This window comes from Carcharodon carcharias, chromosome 16 (assembly GCF_017639515.1).
Source record: "Carcharodon carcharias isolate sCarCar2 chromosome 16, sCarCar2.pri, whole genome shotgun sequence".
NCBI lineage: Eukaryota > Metazoa > Chordata > Chondrichthyes > Lamniformes > Lamnidae > Carcharodon > Carcharodon carcharias.
Genome location: NC_054482.1, coordinates 101,906,664 through 101,932,744, shown reverse-complemented (window position 1 = coordinate 101,932,744; position 26,081 = coordinate 101,906,664). Strand labels below are relative to the sequence as shown.

Below are 26,081 nucleotides of genomic sequence, written 5' to 3'. Positions count from 1 at the left end.
CTACTTGGTGCTATTTAAGATAACGATGTTTCCTCAGATATTACTGTAGGGTTTAAGTGCCTACAGGCCATGACCATATTTCTCTGCTCTTGTCTGAACACCTCAGGAACCGTTTTAATGGAGAGTTTTTTTTTACGACTGGTGTGTAAATATTTATTTGTTGAAATTCTCCATTTAGAAATTAAGTAGGAAAGCAAGCAGCGGCGTTACCTTAACGTGTATTTTTGTTTACGCATTAAGGTCGGTAAATGGGAGTTTATAAATTACTACTAACTTGCCCAGTACTTGGTGGTGATCATTAGTGTTGCATTACCATTTCCTTTCTATGCTACATAACAAATCACTGATACAAGGAAAGTGAGGGCAATTTTTCTCATTGGTTGCAGCGCCCGTTTTGCGCCAAATGCAGATCTGGCACATCCTCCCCGTCTGATGACGTTGACCGGCCAAGCGCGGGAGAAGAGCGGGGGGGCGGTGGGAGAGAAGCTTTTGCGTTTCCCGACGTCACACAATGGACGCTACGTGACGTCACACAAAGGGCGTTCTATGATGTCACGGGGGAACGTGTCATGGCGACGAGCGGGGCTGTGATCGTCAGCGCCGCCCTTCAGGTGCAGCCGGGCTAATGCACCACGGCTTAAATATTGGTCTAAAGGTGTAATCAGCTCCTGACATTTCTTCCTGATGGAGCAGACCGCTGAGCTGCAGTAATGGGGCGAGGGGGTTGGGTTTAACCTCTGGTGAGGGGGTGGGGGGAGGTCCTGGTGCTGAGGAAGGTGCCACGTTACTCATCGCCTTGTGGATTGGCGGCAGCTGCGGTTGTTCATAATTTGTGCCTTGTAGCTGGGGCGCGGTCCCAGGACAAATGGTGGTCAGTGACCTCACCAGTTACGGCAGTGCCATGCACATTGGGGGCTATTGTTGTCCACAGCTCTAATAATCAGACTAGGGCATTAAGCACACTGTTGGGACTCTGCTTATCAAACAAAAACTAAGCTATCCTATCTACTGAGGATGTTGGATTGGAAATTTTTTTTCTGGATGGAAACCTTGATGTAAAATTTAAAGGACATTTTCTGCTGTTGGTTAAATCTTTACAGGACGTTATAGTTTTTTCAATAACACCTTTTGTTTTAATAATTTCCATTAGAGGTTTAAGGCCCGAGGCCCTTGTGCACCAGGTGTCTTTATGCACTGCCATGTTTGCATTGGTATAGGATAGGTCTAACAATCTCAATCATGTTAAATTGGTTACTAGGACATCTAAGGAATGTCCAGTACATCTGCTAATTCAGAGGAAGAAAAAAACTTAATATTTTAGATCACTTTATTAAACTTGATCTGTTTAAAATTTACTTAAAACAAAATACAGCAAAGGCCACGGACCCTGACGACATCTCGGCTATAGTACTGAAGACTTGTGCTCCAGAACTAACTGTGCTAGCCGAGCTTTCCATTACAGCTACAACACTGGCATCTCTTGACAATGTGGGAAATTGCCCACGCCTTGTTCCCGAAAACCAAGATAAATCCGTCCAATTATCATCAGTCTACTCTCAATCATTAGCAAAGTGCTGGAAGGCATTGAAAGTGCTATTAGCAACACTTAGGCTTTGTTTTTTATTCTTTCATGGGGTGTGGATATCGCTAGACCAGCATTTGTTGCCCATATCTCTGCCCTTGAACTGAGTGGCTTGCCAGGCCATTTCAGAGGGCAGTTAAGAGTCAACCACATTTCTGTGGGTCTTAAGTCACTTGCAGACCAGACCTGGTAAAGGACAGCAGATTTCCACCCCTTGATGGACACTGGTGAACCAGATGGGGTTTTTCTTTACTGGCACTAGCTTTCAATTGCAGATTTATTAATTTAATTGAATTTAAATTCCACCAGCTGCCATGGTGGGATTTGAATCCGTGTTCCCAGAGTATTAGTCCAGTTTCAGTACCACTACAACATTGTCTCCCACCTAAACAGTCACTCCCTCCACCACCACCATATTGTGCAGCAGTGTGTGCCGTCTACAAGGTGCACTGCAGCAACTTGCCAAGGCTCCGTTGGCAGCACCTTCCAAACCTGTGACCTGTATCACTTAGAAAAACAAGGGAAAAAGGACAGCAGATGCATGGGAACTCCATCACTTGCAAATTTCCCTCCAAGTCACAGACCATCTTGACTTGAAACTATATCGCAGTTCCTTCACTGTCGCTGGGTCAAAATCTTGGAACTCCCTAACAGCACTGTGCGTGTACCTACACCAAGTGGACTTCAGCAGTTCAAGAAGGCAACTCACCACTACCACATTCTCAAGGGCCAGTAAGGGTGAGCAATAAATGCTTGCCTTGCCAGTGATGTCCACATTCCATGAAGTAATGAGAAAAATGATACACAGAAACAAAATTATTTGGTGAAAATGTCAAATAGTAAAGTACTTAAATCAGAGATTTGGAATTAGGCCACAAGACAAACCAACCTAGTTCCAGATTCCTATAATGTAACAGAAGACTCATCTTATTCCTTTCCATTTGGGGTTCACAGTTTTGACAAGTATCTTTCAGCTTAAGATAATACAAGTCTTCATCACTGTATTTTGATGTTCTTAGTTATGTTTTCTTTTAGTTCATTGCGTAATGCTAACCAAATTATTTGTACAGATGTCTGAAATTGTTTTGCACTCAACACCAAACTTAAAAAGTGTTAACAAAAACAGAAAATACTGGAAAAACTCAGCAAGTCTAACAGCATGTGTGGAGAGAAAAAAAACCGAGTTAACGTTTCAAGTCCTTATGACTTGACTCTTCAGTCATAAGGACTCAAAACATTAACTCAGTCTTTTTTCTCTCCAGACATGCTGTTAGACCTGAGTTTTTCCAGCATTTTCTGTTTTTGTTTTAGATTTCCAGCATCCACAGTATTTTGCTTTTAAAAAGTGTTAACGTTTACATAGGAATAGTCATTGATATTTAGTTATTTCATGAACTAATAGGTGGATTATTTTGATTTTCACTCATACTGATAAGTGCAGTATTTTGCTTTTCACTGTTTTCCAGCATCATGAAGCTATTTTGTCTTTGTCTAATCAGCACCAGCGAATTAGGTTCTCTGACTCTGTGGTAACTGGATCAATCATTTTCCCACTTTCAGGTACAATTAATTAAACTAGTAGTTTATTGTATAATTATTATGTTTCTACAACAAACATGTTAGCAACAACTATATCCACATTCCATTGTGGTGTAGCATTCATTACGTGTAGAATGGCATGTAATTGCCAAATTAATTTCAGTGTAGATAAATGTGAGGCGGTGGTGATGGAAGGAACAAGAAAACCACAAAATTCTTGGATAATAAAGGCCTAAATGGGATAGAGAAACTAGGGATTTAGGAGTATAGTTACACAAATCACTAAAAGTAACATAGTTTAAGGCCATAAAAAAGGAAACTAATCACAATTTCATTTCTAGAGGGAGATAAATTTGAAAAGCAGAGAAGTTATGTTAAGCTTGTAACAAACCTTTTATTTCTAAAGTGTCTTTAATGTAGTAAAACATCTGAAGGTGCATCACAGAAACATTATCAAATAAAATTTGTCACTGATCCACAAAAGGGATACTAGGGCAGATGACCAAAAGTCCAAAAGCTTGGTCTAAGAAGTAGGCTTTAAGAAGTGTCTTAAAGGAAGTAGCAAGATTTAGGGAATGAATTCCAGGGCTTAAGGGCTAGCTAGCTAAAGGCATGGTCATCAGTGATGGAGGGATTAAAACCAAGGATGCTCATGAGGCCAGAATTGGAGCAGTGCAGATATCTTTAGACGGCTGTAGGAGATCACAAAGGGGCGAAGCCATGAGCAATTTGAAAACAAGGATGAGAATTTTTAAATCGAGGCATTGACTCCCAGTTAAGCAATGTAGGTCAGTAAGTACATGGGTGATAGGTGAACAAGATCTGGTATGAATTAGAGTTTCAGGTGACCTCCAGTTTACTGAGAGGGTAAAAGAAGGAAGGGGAGCCAGGGTGCACTGGAATAGTAAGGTTGAGAAGTAACAAAGGCATGGATGAAGGTTTCAGCAGCAGAGGGGTGGAGTTGAGTGATGATATGGAAGTGAAAATAGGCTTAATGATGATGCAGATATGAGATCAAATGTTCATGGGCCAAGTATGACACCAAGCTTCTGAACAGTGGGTTAGCCTCTGACAGTTTCCAGGAAGAAGGATGGAGCCACAGGAGGAATTAGAGTTTATAATGGGGACCAAAATCAATTACTTTAGTCTTTCCAATATTTAATTGGAGGAAATTTCTGCTCATCCAATGCTGGATGTTAGACATGCAGTCTGACAAGTTAAGAGACAGTGGAGGGGTGGAGAAGGATGGTGATGAGGTAGAGCTGGGCATCAAGTGTACATGTGGAAATTGACATTGTTTTATGATAATTCTGAGAGGCAGCGTGTAGAGGAGTAGTAAAAGGGGACCAAAGATAGAACTGTGTGGGACACCAGAAGTAATGCGGAGTGGCAGAGAAGACTTTGCAGGTGATTCTCTGGTTACAACTAGATAGATAAAGTTAGAATCCAGTGAGTGCAATACCACCCAGCTGAATGATGTTGGAAAATGTTCAAGGAATTTGGTATGGTCAAATGGGTGAAATGCTGCAGACAGGTCAAAAAGGATGGGAAGAAAAGGTTTGCCTTGTCACAGTTATATAGGATATCATTTAAGAGCCATTTAGGTTTTGAATGAAGGGATTTTTTTTTTAGCTTTTGGGATTTGACTTTCGTTGGCAAGGCCAGCTTTGATTTCCCATCCCTAATTGCCCTTGAAGGTGGTGGGGAGCCACCTTCTAGAATTGCTGCAATCCATGTGGTGTCGGTACACCCACAGTGCTGTTAGGGAGTGAGTCCAGGATGAGAGAACGGCTATGTATTTCCAAGTTAGGATGGGGTGTAACTTGGAGGCAGGTGGGGTTCCCATTAACTTATTGCCCTTGTCCTTCCAGGTGTTAGAAGTCATAAGTTTAGGAGGTACTGTCGCTGGAGCCTTGGCAAGTTGCTGGAGTGCTTCTTGTAGATAGTAAACACTGCTGCCACTGTGTGCCAGTGGTGGAGGGGGTGCTGATCAAGTGGGTTGTTTTGTCTTGGATTGTGTTGTATTTCTTTGAGTGTTGTTGGAACTGAACTCATCCAGGCAATTGGAGAGTATTCCATCACACTCTTGACTTTTGCTTTGTAGCAGGTGGACAGGCTTTGGGGAGTCAGGAGGTGAGTTGCTCGCCATAGAATTTGCAGCCTCTCTGACCTGCTTTTGTAGTGATAACAGTGTGGAAGTGGGAAGAGAAACCATTGCAAGTGACAATATTATTAGATAGGAGCCAGGTGAAAGCAGTTCCACCCAGCTGGATGACAGTGAGAGACTTTGGAGTAGGATGGTGTTGTCAACTGTCTCAAAGGCTGCAGACAGGTCAAAAAGGAGGAGGAATAGTTTACCTTTCTCTCCGTCACATAGGATAACATTTGTGACTTTTCAGTACTGTGGCAGGTGTAGAAACCAGGTAAGGATTTGGGAGTTAACAGCAGATTCAAGGTATTTAGAGAAGAAAAGGATATAAAGACATTGAGGAAGATGTAAAAGATTGAGAGGACATGCTTGTTAGGAACGGCTGAACAGGCTGGGACTCTTTTCTCCAAAAAACCCACAGACAGGGCTGACCTGATAAGGGTTTGATTGGGTCTGTGTAAAGAAAATGATTCCACTTGTCGGGAATTCAAAAACCAAAGTCATAAAATAGGATAGTTACTAATAAACCCCATGGGAAAATCTCTTTAGCGAAAGAGTGGTAAGAATGTAGTACTTATTACAAAATGTTGTTGAGTCAAATTACATAGATACATTTAAGGGAAAGCTAGATAAGCACATAAAGGAGAAAGGATTGGAAGGATATGCTGATAGGGTTAGATGAAGTAGGGTGGGAAGAGGCTGATGTGGAGCAGAAACACCAGGTGGGCCAAATGGCCCGTTTCTGTCTCTACATATGATGTAACTCGATACACTACCTTTGCCACGTGCTCTGACGTGCACTGAATGAACTGACCCAAATCTTTGCCTTAATTATATTTTATTTTAAGGGAATGTCCAGTCAGGAGAGCAAGCGGGTTGAGGTATAACTTTCACCTATTAAATACTAGATGAAAATCATCAATACCCACCATATTCTCTGTGCCCTCACCTCCCGCTATCCAATATCTAAGGCTCAACTAGACTGCACAAAAAACATGCTCTGTTTGACCCTGACCTGAGCTTCTGACCCCAAAACCTCTCCAGTACAAAGACCACATACTTTCACCTTTCTAACACTGTCTGGTTCTGTACTTACCTCAGCACACTTTCCCACTGAAGTCTTCATCTCCTGATCCGTCACTCTAATATTGTCTTGGCTCATCTTTCATTTTCCATCTTCCATAACCTTAAGTTTATACTAAACTGCTGTCCATATCCTATCCTGCAGAAAGTCCTGTTCATGCATCACTCTTGCCCTAACTGACCTGCACTGTCTCCTGCTCCCTGTAAGTTTCTGCCTCACCCACTAACCTTGAAAGTGAATTCCACAGCCTCACTATATCTGTTGAACAACAAAGCATTTCTGAACACAGTTACAATTGATGCTGTGTATTTTAATGAGAAACAGATAGGGAGTCAAGGGTTAAGCAGGCAGGCAACAAAATGGTATATAATGATCTTATTGAATGCTAGATCAGGCTCAAGGGACCAAATGGCCTACTAGTGCTCCTATGTCTTATGAACTTCTGATTTTCAGGGTTATACAACAAAATAAATATTTAGAATCTACATTTGGGTTACTCAGCTGATGCTACTTCTGTTCAACAAGAAAAATAGAAATTCAGACAAATAGTCCATAAGCCTTGTTCAATTATTTTTCTTCACAATGAGTTTCTTGCAAAATATTTGCTATGATTTACTGAGATCATTTTTTTCAATTTTTGAAAACATTGGAGTTTTGTATTATTAACTAACTATATTCATAATTTTCTCAGGTATTGCCTTTATTATAGTAGAGATTCAAGATTTCTGTGACAATTCTACAGAAACAAAACTGATAGATCGGATTGAGCAATTTGTTCGTATTCATCGCAACAGTTTCCTGCTTTTGGCTGCAGCCCTTTATGGTCCTATAGAATGGGAAATACTATTTAAAATTCAACAAAGGTGAAATTAAGTGGCCATATTTTAAAAACTATTATACACATGAATTTAAAAATAGCTAGTCAAAATGTAGTAAATTTCTCTGAAGAGCAAGTAAAAATGTGAACAATTAACTGCTGTTATTGAGGATTCATGTTGTCACTGTTAATTTAAATCAAAAAACTTTATAGAAAGTAGTATATTTTTCTGAAGTTATTTGATTTTCAAAAATCCTTACAGAACAAAAATTAAATAAGTTTTATACAATTGAAAGTGAAAATTGTTGGTCTACAGGATGTAGATCATTGCCAGATGCTTTAAGATATTATGTTTTTCTTCCTTTCTTTCTACTCTTCTGAGTCTCCATGTACCACACGACCCCACTATCTGGCATGACCTGGAATGCCAGTTGGTAATTTTTACCTAGTGTTGAGTGTACTATCAACTGGGAGGACTGCAGAAAGGAGAATCTGGTGATGATGTGAAGATTACTTTCGAAGTGCAGTCACCATTCATGTAGGCAAACAAGATAATCAATTTGCACACAACTTCCAGCAAACAGTAAATGAAGGGCTGACCAGATGATTTGTTTTTGGTGATACTGGTTGCAGAAAGAAGTTTGTCAGGGTGACTTTCTGCTCCTCCTCTTGTAGTATCATGAAAAGATTTAGATTCAATTCAGCAGGCAGTCTGGGCCTCCATTTAACATCTCAAACAAAAAATTGCACTTCCAATAATGCATTGATTCTGCATTCCTACGCTGAACTGTCAGACAAGATGTAGACAGTGCTACCAACTGAGCTATGCTAACACTGCTACTGTTTTATACTTTGAGAAAAAAGCTAGTTCATAAGAACAGCTTATTATTGAGAAATTAGTACAAAGAGAAACCTTTTTCTGCAAGTAATCTAATTTTGTATTCTGTTTCCTTTGTTTTGCATGGCTAACCATAATTAGCTATGGCATTTCAGAAGTGTCTTTTTTTTGCAGGTTTTTAGGTAGTAATCTGAGAATCATACCTGCACACAATGCTGGTGATATAGTCAAGAGTATGCTCACTATAGCCAAGGTAAGTATATCTCTTCATATTTAAGATTTCACAAAACATTTGAATATTGCATGTTGATGATTTTACACATGAACTACTGTAAGGTAATTATGGTACAGTATAATTGTAATTATTAGCAACAATGATTTAGCAACAATAAGGATGGAGTTTTAATTTATATAAATATTTAAGTATTTACTGATGAGAACATCTACATTCTTTATGTAATATGATATGACCATCATTAATCAGTGATTCAAATATTTATTCCTTAAGGTTACATGTAAACCACATGTGGACAGTGTTCGTGACCGCATTGCTATGATCCGAGCCCAGGTTATAGAACGTAGTCCTGTCTGGGAGATGCTTCACAAGCGACAGATAAATGATGCATAAAGTGAACAACTATGAATAAAGTGTTATTGGTTCACAATGCTTTGCATTCTATAAAACCGTTCAGAACTATTTCCAGTGAAATAAATTTTCAATTCATAAATGTTTGTTATGAACATGCTGATTTGTTAGAAAGTTTGAAATAAAATTCTTTGGATGTAGCAATTTTTTAAAATCTTAAACACTGCTTCCTTTAGTAGTTCATATTACTCTCCAGCCAGTTGAAATACCATCAGTTTAAAAACTTAGTATACAAGTGATGATGTTCTCATTTATTTACACGTAGATTCTAACAGCTTGTCAACCGTATGCATAACATGGTGTAAGCTTTAAGGATGTAGATTAGTTTGTCCTTACTTGCATCCAGTACTATCCAGGTTACAATGCGGATAAATTTGTCATTGACCTATATATGGAATATCCAAGGTACAATATTTAGAAGGTTGAAAATATGTGCGTGGTAGCATTAAAGAACTAACATGCTGTCCACAGCAGCGGAGGAATGCAAATTCAATTCCTTCAGACTTGTGTGGAATATAAACAACAGCATGGACTAGTTAGATGAATGGCCTGTTTCTGTGCTGTATAGTCCACGTATTTAGTTCCAGAAGCAAGCTAGTATTGTGTGTCTTTTAATGGGCACGGCATTGGCAAGGACCAAGAGCAAGCCTTCCCCATCACCAGGAGAGAGGAAGGGAAAGTAAGTGACATTCATTAAGTTGAATGAATGGCACAATGTGGTTATGTTCCCTAATAGACCAATGTACAAATGCATGCTAAGCACATGTAATTGAAAACAGAAGATGCTGGATAAGTCAACTGTTTTCTAAAAGACATATTTAAATAAGTTAAAGTTCGGAGTAGAATAATTCTTTCTTTATCAGATCCTATTCAACCTAATGTGGGTTTTCAGCATTTTCTATTTTTTGATCTCACACTTCCAGCGTTTAATTCAATCTCCACTATGCTTGGAGACATTTATTTCCCATCACGACTTCCAGGACAAAATATTTCTGATTTCAACCCAGAGGAAAGAGTTCATATCTCTCACCTCTTAGTGACCAATCAAACTGGCAGTTCAAGAATGCACTTACTACTATGCAAACTACAGAAAAAAAAAGAGGAAGATGATGAGACCAGTGCAACCCAGCAATTTTTTCCCATAGGTGAGCCTTTCGTTGAGATATTAGGGAGGAGAAACTTTCACAACAGAAAACAAGAAACCTTGTGTGGCACTCACACACATCTCATTGTTAGATCAAATAATTGAATTTTACCTGGAGACAGGCGGGAGGCAGAAGGCCTTGTAAAACGTCAGTGGAAGATGTCAGGAGCTCAGTGTCTTCCTGCAAGAATGGAATATTACCAGTTTCTGTAGCGTCAACGGTGCATTCATTTAACTGTCAGGATGCTGCTGCAACATGGGGAGACTGTCAGTCTCTGGCTTCCCAGAGGACTTCCCTTATGGCCATCCCATGGTTACAGTGCTGCCATTGGAGATTGCACTGCCACCCCCTTCCAACTCCACCAATTGTCAGGGCCTGCCTGCCTGGCCCCAGCTTACCTTGTCTTTGAGGTAAGGAGGCAACAACTCCTTCTCCCTGCAGCCTCGGCAGTGGCCACATCTACCAGTGGCACTACCAAACTGGGCTGGACACTCTAGGAGGCATGTTGCCATTCTCAATTGGATGATGGTTCCAATGACAGCCTTTTCATTACTTGTTGCTGGTAAAGTACTACCCACCCATGCAGAATTGGGTCCCACTTTTAGTCCCAACGGTGAGACTACTTTCCTTTCCAAAAATATTCTGGCCACTCTAAAGAATGTTTTTCGAATTAAGAAAGTATATCATCTTTTAAGAAATTATATGTTCATCTATTACCAACTGGGTTTCCGTGCAAGTTTAAAAGGGAAAGTGGGGTGATAGAATTGGCTCCCTAGTCTTTCCTCAGAGTTGCTTTAGAAGGTGTAAAGTACAAGAAATAGGAGCAGGAGTAGACCACACAGCCCATTGGCCCTGCTCCACCTCAATACGATCAAGGTTGTTCCGGCTTCAAATCTATTTTCCTGTCTGCTCCCTATATCCCTTAATTCCCTGAGACACCAAAAATCTGTCCACTTTAGCCTTAAATGTATTCAACGATGGAGCATCCACAACCCTCTAGGTAGAGAATTCCAAAGATTCACAATCCTTTGAGTGAAGTAATTTCTCCTCCTCTCAGACATAAAAGATCGCACTCTTATCTTGTGACTGTGCCCCATATGTTTTAGACTCCTGACCAGTGGAAATAATCTCTGAGCATCTACTCTATCAAGCCCCTTCAGAATTTTGTAGATATTTGTAGAATTAGATATAAGCCTAATTTACCTAGCCCCTCATCCCAACAAAGTAACTTTCTTTTTCCTTTTCAAATTGTTTGGCTTCCACTCAGAACTTCATCACAGCAACCACAGCATGGTGATGATCAGGAATTCTGCACTGTGGAATCTTACTGGCACAAACTCATAGCTCAGTGCACTACAACCAGCAAACTACAGAACTATTAGCTTAGCTGATATGAAAAATTATGCTGTTAGTAGTATGGTTCTTATGAATTGTAAGCCTGAGGTTATTCAGTATGCAATATGTATTACCAAAAACTTTATGTATTGAGTTTACAACTTGTTGGTCTTTATTAATTGTCCAATTAAAACGCAACGTCAGGAACATGTAGTAACTGAGTGAAACAAAAACAAAAATTGCTGGAAAAACTCTGAAAGCATCTGTGGAGAGAAATACAGAGTTAGCATTGAGTCCATTTGACTCTTCTTCAGAGCTGGAGAAGAGTCATATGGACTCAAAACACTAGCTCTATATTTCTCTCCACAGATGCTGTCTGACCTGCTGAAATTTTTATTTTTGTTTCAGATTTCCAGCATCCACAGTATTTTGCCTTTATCTTAGTAACAGTGATATTCTCAGAGACTCCTACTAGTTGTAAGGCATTCAGTTACCAGAATAATTGAGTTTTATTTTAATTATAGGATACATAACAGCCTGGATTTTGCAGTAGGAATGGAAAGGAAACTGTCAGTGTTTGCTATCATTACTCCTCTGACAGCAACTTCTAGAGTGCACACAAATGCAGTTAAACACAGAAATAAACTCACCCTTTTACATTATTAGTATCACTATAAATATCCTGACGCTGGGAAGGGGCAATTCACATCACAGAGTGCTAGATCGATGTGGGCAGCTTTCCTCAAGCTCTGTCACCTTGCCGCTGACCACAGTCTGGGCCAATACGTTTTCTTAGTAAATTCAACAATAATTGGAAAGATATTTTGCTCTCCTGTCTCTACCAATTTGTTAGGGTAGCACCACACCACATATCTATCAAATGGGATTTTTAAGAAGTTTGGTGTGACTCTTGTTGACGATTATTGTGTTGCCACTGATTCTCAACTCCCTGCAGAGTATATGCTGTTATCATTTGAAACTTAAGCAGTAGCACACAAACTGAAATTCGTGGTAAAATTTAAGTAAATCTATACAATATCACCTCTTTTGGGTAATCTCATTACAGAATTTCAGTACAATGGGTGCCTCATGAAAATATTTGAAATTATCCTGTAAAAAGGCTGATTTGAACAATAGCATACAAAGTGAATCTCTGTAGTAAATATAGTAGTGTAGACTACAAGGTCAAAAGTTATATTTACAGAATTTTCACACTTTTCCTGAGGAAATCTATGAAGCTTCACTGGCCACGTTTTTATCCCCCGCCCTGGATTTCATCTTTGGCTCAATCAGTTCTTCTATTCGTGCCTGTACACTTTCCATTACGTCAAATGTGTAGATAGCCGACTGCAGAACCTGAAATGATGACAGTTAAAAAGGATTAAGTGACATAACATTAATGGGAATATAAAACCCCTACTTTAAAACAGTGAAGAAGTAAAAATATTCAACCAGCAAGATGCTTACCTCCAACTCCATAGCCGTGGTCATTTTTGGGAGCTTTTTACCGCCAACCGTCAAGGAACACTGTGTTTCACGATTAGGGGCATCTGTAATTATTACAGTAAAATGGAATAACTTGCCTTCAGTTTTCTGCATAGTAGTTTGCTTCCATAAAATCCTTTTTCTGATAGAAAAGTGAAATGAGTCAAACTATACTTTGCTATAATTTCCAGCATGCCCTTCAACCTGTAATGAGTCAAAAAGTAGAATTTTTGTAGAACCAGCATACTTGGCTGATCTTTCAAGTGAGGATTGTGCTTCACTTGCTTTTTGGTTGCCGAATGTGAAATGGGATAATAGAGAGGCATATGATCTCTAATTCAAGCTAAGTGCCAGCAGACATGAGACACATTGGTTATGACAATACAGTTAAGGCTGCATTTAAAGAACAAACCTTTGATTTTCTGGTTCTCTCTTTTGGCCCTCATTTCTGCTTCATAATGAGCCCTAGACATATTCAAACCAGTGCGCAGTGGCTTCAGGAAGCTTTCAATCCAAAAAAGATCAGTCCATAATCCAGTCTATATAAGATTTAAAAAATGAATAACTTGTTTGGCAGAATGAAGAATTTCATCCGTTATGAAGACAATACATTCAATTATTATACAATGTTAATTCCCTTCATTTTTAATTATTGGAATCTGCAAATTCTGCTTAGCTGCTACAAGTTTAGCAAAGCAGGACTTCCACCTGACAATCTGTCCTAGTGGTGAAAATATCTTAAAACCCAAGATCATATGCCTAAAAAAATGTAGATAACACTCATTTGTGACACCTCCTAAGTGTTCACTTGGCAAATGCACTGTAAATTTTAGGAGTAGCACCTTTGCTACTCTTGATTTACTGCATTCCTGCTGGCAATTTCCATTGGGAAATGGCGCAAGATCTCTCTTTGTGGCATACGTATTATATAAAGCATCATACAGCATACAATATAAAGAACTTTTGCTTGGTAAGAGTATCGGGATATGAAGCCGGATGAATAAAGTTGAGTCATGATCTAATTGAATGATGGTGCAGGTATCCTATTGTTCTTACTTTACATTGGATGTCTGCTGGGCAGAACTGGAGGGCTTCTGGCAATGACTGTCATTTCACCAGTTCTGCTGCCAACTACAATGCCATGATGGAGGGGGACAAGGTTGGGTGGGCTGAGGTACCCACCCTCCCACTCAGCCCCGCCTAGATTGGGTCTCCTGTAACTGTGCTCACAATAAACCAGATGATACACAGTTATGTGCATTATATATTATATACCTTAAATTGCACAATTGGAGGTACTTAGCATTAAAACTAAGCAAAGTCAGGAATAAAAATTATATAAATACACTAGGTCTGCTTCTTTATCAAAATACTTACTTGATTTTCCCACTCATTATCCCTGATCACAAGGTACCTTAGAAGATTCAGTGATGCCATGACCCTAACACAAACAGAACAATACAAAACTGAAATGCCTTGCTTGTCAGTATCCAGTTTTAAAATCTTTACCTTAGTTGGAAAACAAGGAGTTGTTTATCATCTTAAAGAACCAAAGAGACTACATTCTTATTTTACCTACTTGAAAATCAAAGAGATGGGCTTTTCCAATGGTTCAATAAGTTTCCAGTAAGTAGTTAAGTCATAAAAATCAAGACAGCTCCTGGTCTGACCCCTGGTAGTGTGACAAGTTAACTGGTTACAGTCAGAGCTATAACAAATCAGTATCCCTGGGTTACAGATAGGAAATATCAGCCAGGAGTCTGCACCAGCCCATTTTGTGATTCTTCCTGAAAGTACACATGAGGACAGGATTAAGCTTTGCTCTGACGGTTCCCCCAAGAATAACCAATTGATACCATCAAGACTCAAACCCTAAGAATGCTATGAGGTATAGGAGTGAATTCTGATGCCTACGGAGCCATACATCAGCAAACAGTTAAAACTGGGGAAATGACAGTGGAGAAAAGAGAAAAGAATAATAAAGGATATTGAGAAGCAACTTTCACTCTATTTTTTTGAGTGCACGGGCAATTTATGTACTTGTCTGCTTTAAATGTTTTGGTGAAGCTGTGCACACGTAGTAATTTAAAGGGGCTGACTTGTGCACAGCCTACACTGGAACTTTGGGGTGTTACATGGCTGCACAACTTAAAGGGAACACAAGTGAATACAGGAATTTCTTTCTTGCTCAGCGGCGCGCACCGCGTCCTCCTTGCTCAGCGGCGCGCACCGCGTCCTCCTTGCTCAGCGGCGCGCACCGCGTCCTCCTTGCTCAGCGGCGCGCACCGCGTCCTCCTTGCTCAGCGGCGCGCACCGCGTCCTCCTTGCTCTTTGAGGCGACACTGCATCATTGCCAAGATGGGTAACCAAGTTGCTTCCAAGTCATGCCTGACACAACTGTTATAACAACAGTTCTGTGACTCTTCCAGCTTGGTACACTCTAAACCCATTTACTGTGACGAAAACCCAGAATGAGGACTCAGCATCGGAAATCACAGGTTGAGCTTCGGTTTTGGTTATGCACACTGATATACTAACCAACTGCTATTTTTTATTTTACTAAATCAAATGTATTGAAACTTACCTATCTGAGTTTTGAAGCAAGTCTGTTTCTGCTCCTTCAGGGAGTGAAAGGACTGAATGAAGAAGAGGCATCAATTGTGGGCCTGAGAACCACACATTTTTATTGCCAGGCTGAAAGCAAATGAAGAGTTTAAATGTAAAAAGAAGCAGACTTTTAAAAAAGGGTTGTGTGGAGGGTAAAAGGCGGCAAATATTTAGAAATCTACACTAAACATTGGGTTATACTTCAGCATGGTTAGAAAAAGATGGTATACCATCTGGAGCATTTAACCAGTAACTTAAAAGATTAAGTGGTTGGTTATACAGAGGTTGACATCAAGTCAAAACAATGCAAGCCTGGTTTCTTCCGGTGGTCCTGCAATCAACAGCAAATCCCAGAAGTGACTGATTTAGTTGCAGTTACACTGTTATTATGTTGCTGTGAAACAAAGAAACATTACAAAGTCTGCAGTATGAAGGCTGTGTAAATGCATAGGCCATAACGACAGATGACACTTGATTTTGTAGTTGTGATGAGGATGTAACTGTCAATGTTTGGCAACATTACAATTTGAAATTGACAGCAACTTTTGGCATTGGCACATGTTTGGTTAAATGCAGAAAACCATAAGTTGCTGTCAGTGATTCCTGCTCCTCCACAGGGTGCACTGTTAAGTCCCAGCGCAAGTAGAAATCTTTAGAAATTGCTTGAATTAACATATATCCTTTGTGCCAATCTCACTGTAAATACCCCAAAACATTACACCTTGTTGAGTGAGATATAACAGAGTTTTTTAATGGTTTACTAAGTCATAGCACAACCTCTGACCCTGAAAAGCTAATCTTATATTTGCGTAATGTGGATTTTTTACAGTACGATAAAAATATTCCATAACATTTTAATATAATAAAAAGTTAATGTTTGTTTATGATATTTCAGCTTCTACTTTAATCCAATTTGTATGTCCCAATCTTTATCTTGCTCTTTAGAACATGATTAAAAAGTAAGGGACAAGGAGTGCAGTTTACTTCTTGGTTTGCTGGTTGTGAGAATACTTTAATGTGTTTGGAAGCTTAGCCCACTTGATGACATTATTGTTGCTGAATGCCGGGAAATCTCTTAACCTTGGAACCGGAATCAAACTAACAAGAATGGAGTAAATCCAAACCACAGAAATCACCAGATCTTTGTTGGCAGTTTTCTTTGAGGTCAGTGGCAAGTCCTGTCACCACCAATCACTGCAGAATCCTGGCCACTGCCTTCACAGGAGCAGAATAAAGATAAAGATTGTACTTAAAATTTATTTCCAATTTGACTAAATGAGAGATTTTTTGAAATTACCAATTTAACAGATGTGTTTGAGACCAATCACAATTTGATTCACTCTTATTTTGCTGTTGTATTTTTGTATATTGCAGTATGTAAATTCTATTGTACCATCTACTTCACCTCTCTGAAGAATAATTCTTTTGCTTGTACTTCATACATTAGGACTGGCAAATGATTCAGAAAACTGTCCAAAATGATAGACATGGCTATTGCTAGTGATACCTATAAGAGCATTACAGCACTTTTGAAACATGTACACAGACACATACACAGGTGAACCGAATAATTCTTATTAACATGCTTACCTTCAATGCTAGATCAACCTGATTTTTAAGATTTTGTATAATGTAACCTTGTACCCCAGCATGTTGGCTAGTTTTTAACAGGCATCTAAAAAAAAAAGTAACAAGGAGCATAAAAACTGTATCATGGTTCTAGCCACTGGATAGCAGAATGTGTTAATAGCTGAACCGTTATTACTGCTTTACACTGCTTGGCTTTAGTCTGATCCAGTGACAGATTAGCATTTGATACTGGAGTTATGGCCATTTTCACATCATTCCATGCCTGAAACTGCTTTGCAATAATGTGAAAATTGCAGCCTCAGTAAAATTACTGGTCATCTTGATAAAATTCATGAATTTCATATTTCTCTCTTCCTGCAATTTAAGTGTGATTTATTTGTGATGGAAAAGGCCACTTTATTCTCTTGTTTAAATTATATTGTTAGCAAATCCAGTACCATTTTATACAAAAATAATTTAAGATTTCAATAGAAAATCTTACAAAAACAGTATTTACAAAAAGGAAAATGTCTAATGAATGTTACTGGATATTAGTGATTTTAAAACACACCCAGAATGCAATTTGATGAAAATCTTTACATTAAAATATTGCTTCAAATTAAAATCAACAGAAAAGGAGAAATATCTCTAATGACAGTACTTCCAATCAAACAACTAATATCCAAGTCAAGTCTCTAAGGGAACACTTAGATCTATATGAATGCAGGGTAAGCAACAATCTAAAACCCTCTGATCCCTTGCACCACATGATCATCAACTAGGTTGCATAATTAAATCAAAGAAGCTGTATTTACAAAGCAGTAACAGCACAGCAACATCTATAAAGGAACTTTTTTTAAATAACTCAAAAGATCACAATTGTATACAATGTAAAGAAAAAGATTTGTAATTTAGTAGAGTAGAACACAATTTCATGGTTCAAATGACTATAGTTTGGTCCACTAACAGAACACCACATTTGCGATTCAAGTCATTTTGCTAAAAGATGCTACATAAATTCAAGTTTGCAGTTTATTTTATCAAAATAGAACTTTATCACTTAAAAATGTGTTGCAAACTATAGTTAAAAATTATGCGATGTTATTTATCTGACAAAGTTTAAAAGCTCTTGTCTTCTCTGGAATGGATATTGATAATACCTTGAATATTTTTACATTTAATGAGTTTGTTAAAAGGTATTCTTGAGTTGAATTTACTGTTGTTTTTATTCCAATTGGCATGTCCACCTGACTTGTAAACAGTATTCTATATGTCCCAACCTACCGTATATCAAATGTGTTCTATTTAAAATTTTAATACCTGTTCAGAAAAACTTGCAGAAGGCACAATCTTAAAAATGAAATAAATGTCTTCTAGACTGTACTCACCTAAATAATTTGTATTTTCCTTCTGAATCAAATTTGTCTGTGTACTGCTGAAATATCTTTAGACTCGTTTTCCGCTAAAACATTTAAAAGACAGTCAGAATCACAGAATGATACAGCACAGAAGAAAGCCATTCAACTCATCTTCCTAGTATTGGCTCTTTGAAAGAGATATCCACTTAGCCCCACTCCCCTGCTTTTTCCCCATAGCCATGAACATGTTTTTCCTTCTAGCATTTATCCAATTTTCTTTTGAAGGTTACTATTAGATCCGTTTCCATCAGCCTTTCAGGCAGTACATTCCAGATCATAATGGGCCATAACTTCGAAACTCCAGGGCAGTGCTACACCAAAGATGCGCTGGGACCTGAGAAGTGCAAACTTCCCTTAGGCAATAGCCCTGCACTAGGAGCCATCCAGGTGTGATTTAAATTGCAAACTTCAGATGCTTCTGACTGTGTCACATCAAGATACCCAGAAGAATTAAAACCTCTTCTAACTTCTGCACAGACCCACACCGACCTCCCCACGGGACTGCTCCCACCTCACCTGAACTCCCAGGGGACTCACCCATCCCCATGTTATTCTCCCCACCCCTGCCGCATGGGAAATCCCCCCCTACCCCGACGCCCAACACAATACCCGCACCCCACCCCAGGGTCTGTATACCAATTACCTTATACACTTACCTCCTCCCTGGTCTGTCAAGGATCTTTAAACTTGGCTGGACCTTTAGCTTACCTGGTTTACGGCAGTTAGGGCTGTAAAAATGGGTGGTATGGCCTCCATACAATTGACTGAGCTGACCTTGACATTAGGCATTGCACTGCCTGGCCTGGGTTGGAAGGTTGGGTGAGATAGGATTGAAAAAAATTTCAGGTATGAAAGTAGGAGCAGAGTGGCAATCCAACTCTGATTGCCACTCCGTGGAAGTTCAGGCCTAATAACTTGCTGTGTGAATTTTTTCCTCATTTTTCCAATTTTTCTTTTGCCAATCACCTTAAATCTGTGTCCTTTGTTACCACCCCTTCTGCCACTGGAAACAGTTTATTATTTACTTTATGAATCCTGTTCATGATTTTGGAAACTTTTATCAAATCTCTTCGTAATCTTCTCTATTCTTAGGAGAACAACCCAGATTCTCCGTCTCAAAACTGAAGCCCTCATTCCCAGTACCATTCTAGTAAATCTTTTCTTCACCCTCTGAGGCCTTGACATCTTTCTGCGGTCTCCAGAATTGAAGATAATACTCCAGCTAAGGCCTAACTAGAAAGGTGTAGCTAGCGTATCTTTCTTGCTTTCATGCTCTATGTCTCTGATAAAGTCAAAAATCCCTAACAGCCATCTCAAGTTATTGTGCTACTGGACTCTGTTCCTGCCCCTTTTAAAATTGTATTGTTTCATTTTTATCGCCTCTCCTCATTCTTCCAACCAAATGCATCACTATTTTGTGGAATTAAAATGCATCTGTTTTGTCTGCTCAGTTTACCAACCTGCCTATATCTTCCAGAAGTCTGCTACGATCCTCCTCATTGTCTACATTTCTGAGTTTTGTGTCATCTCAACCTATATACCAAGTCCAGGTCATTAATGTGTATCAAAATTAAAGCAGTCCTAATACTGAAACTACTGTGCACTTCCTTCCAGTCTGAAAAATAATTGTTCATAACTACTCTGCTTTCTCTCCCTTACCCAATTTCATATACACAGTGTTCTTTTAATATCAGGGGCTTTCATTTTGCTTATAAGTTATTCTATGGTAAAAATCTTTTGAAAGTCCATATACGTAACATCGACCATACCGTGATTATCAACCCTCTCCGTTACTTCATCAAGTTAGTCAAACAATTTCCCTTTAATAAATGCATACTGGCTTTCATTCATCAGCCCACATTTTTTTAACAATTTTATTACCCCCATATACAAGGAGAATTTCAAGATTGTGGCCAGTGCCAGTGCAATTTGCACCCTTACTCCCCTCCTAACCTAATGCACTGTCTCATCTGGACCAAATGAATTTTCTACTTTTGATTTTGCCAAACTTTTGAGTACCTCTGTAATTATTTTATTTAGTCTTCATTATCGATTTTTATCCCATCAATACCACCTCCTCCTTTCATGTTACATTTTCAGCCTCTTCTAGTGAAGTCAGATGCAAAATACTCATTTAGTATCTTGGCCACGCCCTCTACCTTCTTTTTGGTCCCTAATCTGTTCCAACGCTTGTTTAAGTACCTTTTTATTATTTATATGTTTTATAAAAAAAACTTTTGCATTCCCTTTTACGAGAGCCACTAATCTATTCTTATACTTTTTCTTTGCCTCCCCCCACCATTCCTTCTTTCTGTGCTTCCTTTATTCATCTTGATTCTCTGCTGCATTATGAACATTACAGTGTCATAAGCCATCTTTTATCTGTTTCATTTTATATCTTTAGGCATCTGGAGAGCTCAAGATTTGACTGCCCTGCTGTTACTCATGGGAATGTGCCTACTCTGTACCTGAACTCTCTCTTCTTTGATGGGCTCCCATTCTTCAATTACTGGTTTTTTTTATATTCCAACCTACTGGGCCAGATCCATTTTTAACTCAATGAAGTTAGCCCTCTCTCAGTTTAAGTATTTTTATCAAAAACAAAAACAGAATTACCTGGAAAAACTCAGCAGGTCTGGCAGCATCGGCGCAGAAGAAAAGAGTTGACATTTCGAGTCCTCATGACCCTTCAAAAGAACTGAGTGAATCTAAGGAGAGGGGTGAAATATAAGCTGGCTTAAGGTTGGGGGTGGGGGGGGGGGGGGGGGGGGGGGGGGGGGTGTGTGTGTGTGTGTGTGTGTGTGTGTGTGTGTGTTTGGGTTGGGTGGGGGGGGAGAGAAGTGGGGGGGGTGGTGTGGTTGTAGGGACAAGCAAGCAGTGATAGGAGCAGATCATCAAAAGAACACAGAGGCGTTGAAGGTGGTGATATTATCTAAATGAATGTGCTAATTAAGAATGGATGGTAGGGCACTCAAGGTATAGCTCTAGTGGGGGTAGGGTGGAAAGGCTAGCAGGGCATAAAAGATTTAAAAATAATGGAGATAGGTGGGAAAAGAAAAATCTATATAAATTATTGGAAAAAACAAAAGGGGGAAGAAACAGAAAGGGGAGGAGGAGGGAGTTCAAGATCTAAAGTTGTTGAATTCAATATTCAGTCCGGAAGGCTGTAAAGTGCCTAGTCAGAAGATGAGGTGCTGTTCCTCCAGTTTGCGTTGGGCTTCACTGGATCAATGCAGCAAGCCAAGGACAGACATGTGGGCAAGAGAGCAGAGTGGCGTGTTAAAATGGCAAGCGACGGAGGTTTGGGTCATTCTTGCTGACAGACCGCAGGTGTTCTGCAAAGCGGTCGCCCAGTTTACATTTGGTCCCTCCAATGTAGAGGAGACCACATTGGGAGCAACGAATGCAGTAGACTAAGTTGGGGGAAATGCAAGTGAAATGCTGCTTCACATGAAAGGAGTGTTTGGGTCCTTGGATGGTGAGGAGAGAGGAAGTGAAGGGGCAAGTGTTGCATCTTTTGCGTGGGCATGGGGAGGCGCCATAGGTGGGGGTTGAGGAGTAGGGGGTGATGGAGGAGTGGACCAGGGTGTCCTGGAGGGAATGATCTCTACGGAATGCCGCCGGCGGGACGGGGGGGGGTGGTGTGTGTGTGAAAGGAAGATGTGAGGACGAGGGGGACCCTATCATGTTTCTGGGAGGGAGAGGAAGGTGTGAGGGCGGATGCGCGGGAAATGGGCCGGACATGGTTGAGGGCCCTGTCAACGACCGTGGGTGGGAAACCTCGGTTAAGGAAGAAGGAGGACATGTCAGAGGAACTGTTTTTGAAGGTAGCATCATCAGAACAGATGCGACGGAGGCGAAGGAACTGAGAGAATGGGATGGAGTCCTTACAGGAAGCGGGGTGTGAGGAGCTGTCGTCGAGGTAGCTGTGGGAGTCGGTAGGCTTGTAATGGAGAGTCTATCACCAGAGATTGAGACAGAGAGGTCAAGGAAGGGAAAGGAAGTGTCAGAGATGGACCATGTGAAAATGATGGAGGGGTGGAGATTGGAAGCAAAACTAATAAATTTTTCCAAGTCCCAACGAGAGCATGAAGCAGCACCGAAGTAATCATCGATGTTCCGGAGAAAGAGTTGTGGAAGGGGGCCGGAGTAGGACTGGAACAAGGAATGTTCCACATACCCCATAAAGAGACAGGCATAGCTAGGGCCCATGCGGGTACCCATAGCCACACCTTTTATTTGGAGGAAGTGAGAGGAGTTGAAGGAGAAATTGTTCAGTGTGAGAACAAGTTCAGCCAGACGGAGGAGAGTAGTGGTGGATGGGGATTGTTCGGGCCTCTGTTCAAGGAAGAAGCTAAGGGCCCTCAGACCATCCTGATGGGGGATGGAGGTGTAGAGAGATTGGATGTCCACGGTGAAGAGGAAGCGGTTGGGGCCAGGGAACTGGAAATTATTGATGTAACGTAAGGTGTCAGAGGAATCACGGATGTAGGTGGGAAGGGACTGGACAAGGGGAGAGAGAAGGGAGTCAAGATAATGAGAAATGAGTTCCGTGGGGCAGGACCAGGCTGACATGATCGGTCTACCGGGACAGCTCTGTTTGTGGATTTTGGGTAGGAGGTAGAAGCGGGCTGTCCGAGCTTGGGTGACTATCAGGTTGGAAGCTGTGGAAGGAAGATCTCCAGAGGAGATGAGGTCAGTGACAGTCCTGGAAACAATGGCTTGATGTTCAGTGGTGGGGTCATGGTCCAGGGAGAGGTAGGAGGAAGTGTCTGCAAGTTGATGCTCAGCCTCTGCGAGGCAGAGGTCAGTGCGCCAGACAACAGTACCACCCTTGTCAGCAGGTTTATGACAATGTTAGGGTTGGACCTGAGAGAACGGAGGGCAGTAAGTTCAGAGAGAGACAGATTAGAATGGGTGAGAGGAGCAGAGAAATTGAGACGATTAATGTCGCGCCGACAGTTCTCAATGAAAAGATCAAGAGAAGGTAAGAATCCAGAGGGAGGGGTCCAGGTGGAGGGAGAATATTGGAGGTGGGTAAAAGGATCCGTTGAATTAGGAGAGGACTCCTGCCCAAAGAAGTGAGCATGGAGACGAAGACGGCAGAAGAAGAGTTCAGCATCGTGCCGAGCCCGAAATTCATTGAGATGAGGGCGTAAGGGTATGAAACTAAGTCCTTTGCTGAGCACTGAACGTTCAGCGTCAGAGAAGGGAAGGGATTGGAAGTGGGGTGGGGACGGAGGGACAGGCAGGGGTGGAGGGTCCTAGATGGGTGTTGGTGTCGATGAGTTGTTGGAGCTTGCGTCCCTTAGCACTTGAGAGAAAGAGAAAAAGTTTCTTGTTGAGGCATCGGATGAGACAAAGGTATTAAGTATTTTTATGCTTGATTGCTCCTTGTTCTTTTCACAACTATTCTGTTGATCTGATGATATTATGATCACGGTTCCCAAATGCTTCCCTGACTGAAACATGCTCCATTTCCCCCACTTCATTTCTCAAAACTAGATTGAGCACTGCTTCGTTCCTTGCTGGGCTGAAAGCACGCTGGTCAAAAAAGTCCTTTTGTACACGTTTCAGGTATTCCTCCTCCGTTGCCTTTACACTGTTACTAACCCAGTCTGTATTAGGATAAAATTCCCCATTGTCACTACTCTATAATTCTTGCATCTAATAGTTAATTCTAATAAAGCATTCCATACTCTTCAGATAAAAGCAGTTTCATGTAATTACACTAATACATACCAAATGCTCAATGGGACAAAGTGTCATCACCTTCACTAAATCCTAAAGGTAGAAATTTGAAAATGTATTTATTAAAATAGTAGCCAGAAAGTAAACGTTGTAATCCATGTTACAATTCCTAGATTTTTCAATGTTAGTCTAAATTAAAGCCTGAACCACATACACTTTTGCTTTATGCTCGAATTGTGGATTACCTGAGGAACACTCAGAATATTCTTCATTTCCAAATACTTGTGAGAAAGATTATTATCTTCAATCATTAATAAACAATGTTCAAACAATTCCTGAAAAAGAAAGTAGATTCAAATAAGTATGCAATAAAGTGAAGACGTTCAGACATCAAAAAATATTTAAAGTGAATTAAAATAAAAATATGTTGGGCTGGATTTTGAAGTCAGTGGCGAAACAATGATGCTTACTGCTGACCTTAAAGAAAGCTGTTCACAAAAGTCTAGGAATCTAGCAACCTTCCCCTTTCCTGATGTCAGTTTGAATCTAGTGTCAAGTCAAGAGGATCTTCAGTCAGGGTTATCAAACGGTAAGCAGCCAATCACATTAAAGTATTCTCCCAGACGACAAAGCAGGTAGTAAAAACCATTGAATAACTTCACTTTTCATTTTTAAATTTTGCACATAGCAAGAAAGTGGCCATACGCATGGATTAAGGTAGAAGCTTTTTTTAAAAATATGTGGAATTTCATATCATAATGGAGAAATTTGACATTCAATAAACATAAAATAATTTTCAGACCTAGTGACATTGCTTAGCCGTAATTAGGAACATAGTACACCATTAAAAACCTAGCACCTCATTCAACAAGGCCAGAGTTTTTCTCTTGTCGGGAGGGCTCAGCAGGAGCAGTCAGGGAGCCGACCGCCCCCCACGATCAGCTTCGTACAGCAATTTCACGCAGACAGGCCAATTAAGGCCCGCCCTGTGTGGATCATAAGCGGTAGCGCTGAGAGCACTACCAGTGTGGGCGGAGTGGGGGGGAGGGGGGAAGAGGAGGGACAGCAGGGCTGGCGCACAGTTCGCACATCCATGCAAAAGAATGTTTCAATATTCCTGAGGCACAGAGCTGCCTCAGGAAGATTGAAGTGCTTTTTAAAAAAAATAAAGACATTAAAAATTTAATGTCACATGAGATGGGACATGTTTAAATTTTCAAAGCAAAGTTTTTATTTAATTTGTATTAGCTTTAGGAAGCCTAATCCCACTCGTGGATGAGGTTTCCTAAAAAACGTAAAGGCTGCTTGGCCTTTTCGCCTGCCCGCCAACTGTAAGGTTGGACAGGCATTTTAAACTTCATGCTAATTAGCTCATTAATGGCCTTAATAGGCCTTTCAGTAATCGGCGGGCGTGCAGCTGACTCCGGTGTATGCCCGCCAAATGAAATATCGACGGGACACACGCCTGACGTCATCGCATGTCATATTACGTGCGTGCGTGTCGGGCACGTGCCCACATGCCAAAGGTAAAATTCCAGCCCAAGTGTTTTTACAGTGAGACTAAGGGCTGGATTTTCATGGAGTCAAGGTGACTATGGAAGTCTTTAAAAATAGTAAGCAGGACCCAAAAGCGGAAGTCCTGCCATTTCCAGCAGATCCCATTTTTGTCAGAAGGGGGGAGGGGGCAGTTCAATAACACAGGCCGGAAATCCAAACTCAGCAGAGCCATTTGAAATTAATGCTGAGTCCAAACAAACCCCGTTTTCACTGTTCCAAGGGCCTTTACCCTCAGAGTGGCAGACACAAATTTATGGAGGAGGCATAAATGCTCTTGAAGGGCAGTATCATGCTGAGGTTATTTAAATCTCCACACCTTTATAATTGAAAAAAGGCTGCAGCTGTCAGAGTAAGAAAAACACCCTACTGCAATGCATTAATTGACAGGCCATCTGGTGCAGCTTAGAAATAAACACTGCCATCTGTTATTGCAGGTTCAATAGACTTTGTTGTTGACATTTCCCAAGGGCTGTTATTACAGCTGAACCCATTGAGATTCAAAAGTTCCAAAACCACTTATATCAGCAGGGGTGCTGAGTTCACATTTTTATTGACAGTTTTAAGAGGCTTTTAAAGGACTGTCCTTGACATGGTTAATGAATATAAGTTTGTTTTTATA

The 26,081-nt window shown here is 40.4% G+C and overlaps 2 protein-coding genes across 5 annotated transcripts in view; one reads left to right on the top strand and one right to left on the bottom strand.

Annotated features, from left to right (window-relative positions):
- The window catches only part of glmna (glomulin, FKBP associated protein a), a 92,138-nt gene that overhangs the window by 40,661 nt on the left and 25,396 nt on the right, over positions 1 to 26,081 (bottom strand). The window contains exons 11-20 of one of the 4 annotated variants that reach the window (XM_041208847.1): positions 24,151 to 24,240; positions 23,957 to 23,998; positions 18,185 to 18,258; positions 16,818 to 16,902; positions 15,205 to 15,314; positions 13,998 to 14,061; positions 13,033 to 13,159; positions 12,603 to 12,685; positions 12,338 to 12,491; positions 6,644 to 7,180 (exon numbers count right to left, since the gene is read on the bottom strand). In XM_041208847.1, coding sequence (XP_041064781.1) covers positions 12,366 to 12,491; positions 12,603 to 12,685; positions 13,033 to 13,159; positions 13,998 to 14,061; positions 15,205 to 15,314; positions 16,818 to 16,902; positions 18,185 to 18,258; positions 23,957 to 23,998; positions 24,151 to 24,240 — 801 coding nt within the window. In that variant the 3' untranslated portion in view covers positions 6,644 to 7,180; positions 12,338 to 12,365. Of the gene's footprint in view, positions 1 to 6,643; positions 7,181 to 11,625; positions 12,492 to 12,602; positions 12,825 to 13,032; positions 13,160 to 13,997; positions 14,062 to 15,204; positions 15,315 to 16,817; positions 16,903 to 18,184; positions 18,259 to 23,956; positions 23,999 to 24,150; positions 24,241 to 26,081 lie in introns of those variants that run through there. The other 3 variants (XM_041208846.1, XM_041208845.1, XM_041208848.1) reach the window with 3 other exon arrangements.
- Positions 570 to 8,637, top strand: LOC121288974 (protein SPO16 homolog). Its single transcript, XM_041207835.1, has 5 exons — positions 570 to 611; positions 3,049 to 3,142; positions 7,046 to 7,217; positions 8,184 to 8,262; positions 8,518 to 8,637. Exons 1-5 carry the CDS (start codon positions 570 to 572, stop codon positions 8,635 to 8,637), a joined length of 507 nt encoding a protein of 168 aa, XP_041063769.1.